Source organism: Belonocnema kinseyi, chromosome 4 (assembly GCF_010883055.1).
Source record: "Belonocnema kinseyi isolate 2016_QV_RU_SX_M_011 chromosome 4, B_treatae_v1, whole genome shotgun sequence".
In the NCBI taxonomy this organism is placed as follows: Eukaryota; Metazoa; Arthropoda; class Insecta; order Hymenoptera; family Cynipidae; genus Belonocnema; species Belonocnema kinseyi.
In genome coordinates, this window is record NC_046660.1 from 95,767,900 (window position 1) to 95,775,225 (window position 7,326).

At 26.7% G+C, this 7,326-nt stretch overlaps 1 protein-coding gene across 1 annotated transcript in view; it reads left to right on the forward strand.

The window, feature by feature from the left end:
- Positions 1-607: 607 nt before the first annotated feature.
- The window catches only part of LOC117172001 (autophagy-related protein 16-1-like), a 97,953-nt gene continuing 91,234 nt past the window's right edge, over positions 608-7,326 (forward strand). The window contains exons 1-3 of the mRNA XM_033359716.1: positions 608-1,257; positions 1,771-2,023; positions 6,749-6,911. Of these exons, the coding sequence (XP_033215607.1) occupies positions 1,128-1,257; positions 1,771-2,023; positions 6,749-6,911 (546 nt within the window). The 5' untranslated portion in view covers positions 608-1,127. The remainder of the gene's footprint in view (positions 1,258-1,770; positions 2,024-6,748; positions 6,912-7,326) is intronic.

The following is a 7,326-nucleotide window of genomic DNA, read 5'->3' on the forward strand; positions in this document are numbered from 1 at the left end:
AATTATTGGGGCATCTGTCAACAGAAAAGTTTTGGTTTTGTTTCAATGTCAGACTTTTAATTTAGACCTTTATAATAAATTAGGCAACACTCATGATGAGTTAAAAATTTTTATTATTTTTACGAAAAAATTTGACAAACAAATGAATTATTCGGGCATCTGTGTACGGTAAAATCCGTTTTTTTCTATGTCAGTGTTTTTAATGGGGAACTTCATGATGATTTCAGCAAAATTCATAATTGGTTGATAAATTTTATATATTTTTAAAAACAACTTCAATAAACAGATGCATCATTCGGGCATCTGTTTATAACAATTTTTTTTAAAGAATGCGCAAAAAAGAAGACACTATCACCAAATTACTGTTGTCGATGCTTTGACCTTTAATTTTAAAAGGTCTGTGTGTAAAATTCTCTCTTAAAAGTAATATTCATGATGAAAAGAATGAAAATATTAAATAAACATTTACTGGGTTCCTGGAAAAATGACCCGTTACTGACGACCGAACAACGTGAACATACCACTAGTTCGCTGTGGAACATATACTGAACGTTGCACTGACAAAGGTGAAATTGAAATTCGGTGTTGACACTTGTTACTTGACATGTCGCTAGTATACGGTCTGCATTTTTACAACGTAGTGTAGTATTCTTTTTTGTGAAAATTGTCTAGGGTAATCTGCGTTTTTTGGAAGTGTTCTTTTTGTAAAAATTAAAGGGGGGGATTATCTCGCTCTTGGAAACTCTCGATTTTCGATTCCGAAACGATACGACAGTCCACACGTTCAGAGTAGTAGCTCTGTGCCTGCGCCGTGTTTTGGCTCGTATAGGTTAGAATTCCTAGAATCGTAAATACAAACTTTGAATGTCAATTCGGAATGTTATGCAAATGTCGGGAAAACTATATAAATCTAAAGATTGTGTCAAATATCTGTTCTTTCAAATTGATGAAGTCTAACCTATTTCTGGCACGAGCATCGGTCGGTTTTTTCGTTTGGCTTATTCTATATTTATAAGCATTACGTGTTTTTTAAGAGTCGTTTTTAAGTGTTCGGTTGAAGTTATACGTGATTTAATAATTCTTTACAAAGATTGTGAATACATTGATAATTAACGTAATACGTTAACATGGCAAGTGGTGAAACAGGTGTGCAGCATCACTCTGGGGAAGATATGAGGTGGAAGAAAGATATTATTTCTCAGTTACGGGAGAGAAACAGATCTCAAACTTACTGTTTTCATGATCTTATAAGTTTGCGTAAGTTGTCAGTTTCTTCAGCTTATCTAGTTTTTAAATATATTTGTCAACAATTAGGAAGATTCAAGCTAAATGATGGTAGAGGTTATGTTCATATATGTATTATGGTGAATTGAAATACAATTCAATAAATTAATAAAACATTAGTTTATTCAAGAACTGTAATATGAGTCGATAAAACATTTAAGTTAATTGAATAATAAAGATATTACATTTTGCAGTTCTTTTATGCGCATCTTTAAATTATTTTCATATTTATTAATATTTCAAGTTACTTCCCTAAATATTTCTTGCTTATTGTTTATTAAATTATAATTACAGTACAATATATTGAACTAAAGTCACATTTTTTCGTTAAGAATATTTTATTTCCTCATACATGTTTATATTTTGCCTTTTAATATCATAAGTATGATTTGGTGAATTTCTGGATACCGATGTTTATTATAGTTCTTCACTTAAAAGCAATTCATATTTCAAAAAGTATAATTTTTAACTGGTTCTATTGTGCAGATAATCGACTCTTTGAAAGTGCAAACACTTTAAGAGGAGAAAATATTCAGCTCTCGATAACAAATGAAAAACTGTATCGTGAGATCGCAGTAGGAAGTCCGGGTGCAGGTTCTAATATCGAAGCAAGGCTCCTAGCACAAGCAGAAGAATTGGCAACTTTGCATAGGAGACGAGGAGAACACACACAACAAATTGTAGATCTCAATAACAAATTGCAATTTTTTCAGAAGGAACTTCAATCAAAAGTAGCCAGGTACGGGAATACATTTATTACAAATATTTTGTTTTGTATCACTATAAGATACCAAAATAATTTAAATTATGAGTTTAGAAACTGAATTGATCAAAATTGTAAAGAGAAAGATTCCACTTTATTTCTACGAAGTAGGTAGTCGCCTAATTTCTAAAAATGTTTAACCTTCACTATAAATAATTATCTATTTTTTCGGAACTTATTTGTCACATTAATTTGTTAAATTAATTTTGTTTTATTTTTGAAATTTGATTTTCAAATTTTAAGGGTACATAAAAATAATGCATTTGTTTGCATTGTAGAATTGAGAAAAACATCAATCCTGTCATTTAAAATGGAATTGAATGACACCAGAAATAAGGGACGAAAATTGTATTAAAAGGAAACTAAAATATAATAATTTTTCAACACTTTATAAACGTTATTAAAATCGCAGTGTTGAATAGTTTAAAATGAAAGTTAGCTCATAAGGTTTATTTTTTATATGACCATAGAGTTTGAACCCTTTTTTAATTTTTGATGCCGAAATATTAAAACTAGTTCTGAACTCCGAAAAAGCTAATCAAAAATTAGCCTTGTGAGGTAAGTTTTAATTTTAAAAATTAAACCCTGCGATTTTAATAAGGCTTAGTAAATGATAAAAATGGTAACGTTTCAGTTGTTTATAAAATAAAATCTTCATCCATTATTTCATATTAAAATTACTTCTACTCGTGTTATATGAAAATGTAAAGACTGTAGGTTGCATAAGAAACTCGTTTTATCTAGGCAAAGCCTATTTTTTTATGGAACGGTTTACTTACTGGTATTCATGCAAATTTCCATATATATTCTTATTATTGGCAATGGTGGTCTACCATTTCGCCACCTGGTGCCAAAAACTGGAACTAGAAAGAGTAGGTACCATTTTAAAGATGTACATTAATTTGTGCATAAAAGTGTTTTTACGATATTTTTGTCAAGTATAAAACAATGATTGAATACGAATAATAGACGATGTAGGGTGGCCGTTTTAATCCAAGAAAAAAATTCCCGGTTTTTTCTCGGTTCGCAAACATTTTTCATGGTCAATGAAATTTAAAAAATTGAACTCTAAAGCTAACAATTTTTCCATTTGAATAAATAAAAACTGAACTGTAAATAAAAGCACTCAAAGTGGGACTCTTGAATTTCAAACTTTTAAAATTGAAGTTTAAAAGTTTTTTAATTCAATAATTTTTTATTAAAATCTGATTCAAATGCTCAATAATTAACATGTGTAAAATGGAAGCTACTAACAATTTTGAACTGAAGAATTTTGAATTAAATGCACTTAAACTGAAAAATAAATTTTTTAACTTTTATATATTCTGGAGTTCAAAGATTCAGATTCAGTTCTAAAAATATAAATCCACTTTATTATTTCCAATGCTCGAAAGTCTAAATTGAAGAATCAATCAATGCATTTAAAAATTGTAAAAATTATACCATTCAAAGCAATTTTAAGCCAGAAACATAAAAAATTAAACGATTACATTTTTTTATATTCTGAACACTTCTTAAATCAAAAGTTAAATTATTTTTATTTCAAATGGTTAAAAAATCCCTAAAATGCTTCCAAATTTTACTTGAAAATATTGGAGCATCTGCATGTTGTTTTCTTTTTTTTCTTCAAATTTTTAATCATTTTTGAAATTATTTTCGAACTTTTAAACATCCCTTAAAATTAATCCAATTTTTTCTATATATATTTTTTAATTCTGGCAAATTAAATAAATTTCCTTAAAATCGTCAGCATTTATTTGATAATTTCGTAAATATTTCTAAATCTTTTTAAATAGTCACTCAAAATTATCTTTTCAAAATAAAAATCATTGTCAATTGACATAGGAAATGTTTTTTTTATCTTTTGAAGTCATTTAAAATTCTTAAAAAGCGTTTAAATTTTTTGTTCGAAATCTGCCAAAATGTAGATTTTGTTTTAAATCAGGCCGTGGGCTATTTACACCAAAATTCAACAATTTTACTTACAAATTAAAAATTTTTAAAATAGAGCAATTAAAATGTAATGTTCAAAATTTAGTTTTCAATATCTACTTTAATTATTGATTTTAAATAAACAGTCAGATATTTCTAAATATTAATTAATTCTTATTTTTCTTAATTAAAAAATTCCTAATTGAATGGTTTAAAAATTTAATATCTTAGACTATAATAATACGTGAAATTTAATAAAAGCTTTTGATTATGAATATATTATTTTGATGTTATTTTTTTATTGAAAATAGCTTATAAAGTTGCAACCGGGCATTTACATTTGCTTAAGTCTTTAAAATTGCATTTTAAAATTATTTAAAATAAAATGTACACTTAACAATTAAAATCAAAAATTACAAATTTGTTAAAGTGGAAGATTTTGTAAATACGTATTCTAAAATGAATCACATATATAATTGAAAAAGATGACAATTTAACTAATTATTTAAAAAGCGATGACTACCCTGCGATTGTAATTTAAATAAGAATTCTATCCTACCTTTTAGATCAGTTTTTAAATAGCAAATACTCCATATATAAATTGATGAAAATTTACTTTGAGTTCATTTTTGCTTTAAAATATGTCCATTTAAGTTTATGATCTTTTGAAAATCACAATAAATGGAAAATGATGGTTTTTAAAATTTTTTTGTTAAGAAAAGTATTTCTGTACAAAAATATGTTTTTTCAACTTATTAGATGTAAATTCTATCTAAACCCATTTGTTTCCAAAAAATATTCCCAATATAAAACAAAAATGTCCTAAAACAAAGTTAATACAGATAAAATGTTGAGAAAAAAATAAATTTCTATCTTCAATAGGTGCCGACTTATAATTCTCCAAAGTAACCTGATTTTTTCTCAAGTTGCTGAAAAAACAAATTCTGGATTTTGTATCTGTACTTTAAATGGAAACTTGTTAATTTTACAAGAAAATGTTATAAATACTCATTAAAGTAGACGTAATTTACAGCAATTCTAAAAAAAAACAATGATGTAACTCCCATAGGTCACAAATTATCAACATGGAACGTTCAACTTTTTTATTCGGAAAAATTTGTCTGCACTGAAACATGTACCTGCGAACGTATTTAGAGATTTTGGCTGCAAATATATATGCACGAGTAATTCTTTAGAAATTAACTTTTTCTAAATTTAGCCTTGAAAAATTAATTGTTTCATATTTGCTTAAATTACATACTTTATAAATTTTGTGCACATTTTATTTATTGTCTTTGTGAAACTTACCGTTAAAATGTCTGTTGTAGACAGTGAATGAAAGCAAAATCATAAATTAATCGATTTTACATTTTTTTATTCATTATTTATATTGAAAAAAAACGTTATGGAAGCTATAAGTTTTTACCAAAATTTCCAAGACATCGCTCATTCTTAATATTTGTTGAGTAATTTTTATTATTTATAATATTAATGAAATGAGCAAGGTAACCAAATTTTGTTATTCATTTCAATATCATACATTTTAAATTGATTTATTAATTGTTAATAATAAAGTTTAAACAATTTAAAAACTATTATTTTATCGTTTTTCCCTTATTCGCTGTCAACAAATAGATTTTTGGTACTTAGATTTCATAAGATGTATACCGAAATTTTGGTACGAATGGCCGGATTATTTCGGTACGAATAACGAGACCTAGAAAAGGGTTTGTTTTTTAGTAATATTATATAGAACAATCATAGTTTTTAAAAATTGGTTAAACAATACATTTTTAGCGCAAAATTAAAAAGCTGTCTTTTGTGTCATTAACGTTATTTCTTAAAAAAAAGTTATTTCGAAAAGATGACACGAGTAATTTCCCCTGACTAATTTATAAAAAATTGTCAATTTTGGGAGGACATAATTCATGACATGTTCGAGTTAGATTATCGTTATTTTAGAAATACAGGAAATTATGTCTGCTTGAATTAATATTTAGAACTTTTTTTCTCTGAAATCCAATGAGAAGGGCCAATCAATGTAAATAAGTATTTTTGACCATTTCTTAAAAATATTTCCGGGACGAGTAATATTCATTCTAAGAAAATTTGGAATTTACATTATGACTACTCAATAAAATATAATAAGAAAAAACGCGCTTTACGTTGTCAACATGGTAAAATACTACCAGTTGCCTGGAATATGTTGTGCAATTTCTAAATAAAGGCCTTAATAGTAGAACGATTTTTAGTTTTATAATTACTCAGTTTCCAATTAAAAGATTGGAATTGAACGTTTTGTAATTAAATAAGTACCGAATTTGATAACAGCAAATTACAATCCTTCGTAATTAGACAATTTGTAACATAAATATTATAAATACGAATCAATTTATATTGAAAATTTGGCATCATGAATTTAAATAATTTAACTGCATAAAATTGTACAATATTTTCGCGTTGACGGAATCAAGAATAAATTCTAAATGAGATAATTAAAAATTTTAATTATGGCTTGATAGGAAAATTTTGCATTACAGTATTGAAATTGTTTATAAGCCAGATTAATTTCAGCTTTATTAGTAAAGCTTTTATCTGTATCCTTCGGTAATCAATATTTAATTAATTATTGTTATTCGCTGTTCTGTGATTAAAATAAAACGTTTATAATTAATCGCGAAGAGAACAAAATGAATGTATTGTAATTAATTCTGCACTTATACAAGGTATATTAAAAATAATGCATTATTTCTTTTTATCATCGTGTAGCCTCGAAGAATGTATGGAACTTAACAATACATTACGTGCCGATATTTCTAAGTGCATAATGAGGGAGAAGGAGCTAGAAAATGTCAATCAAACGATTAAGGACGAACATCAAGCTTTGCAGCTAGCCTTTGCTTCTCTCGAAGAAAAACTAAGGAAAGCACAGGTATGACTATTTTTTTTTTGGTTACTAGCCCTCACTATCGGGGAGGGTCGAAAAAAGCAAATTTTTTTAAATCAGAATTAAATCATATTCAAAAGTTGCTTCTTAATGTAAGAATAAATGCAGCTTTTTTAAAATAATCAAGCGCTTCGATGAAAAATTATTACATCAGAAAGAATGGATCGAAAAAAATATGCTTATACTTTGTTAAGATTTTTTTACATAAGTAATATGAAAAAAACGTGGATTTCAAATTTAGATCCATTTTTGTCTTAAACCGGTTTTTCTAAATTTTTATATGAAAAAAAGAAAAAGCATCGAAAATACCTGTTTTTTGCTGTGATACGGATATGAATATTTCTTGAAAATGAGTCTTTTTTGGTCTTTTTTTTATTCCTTTTTCTGGATCTACATTTTA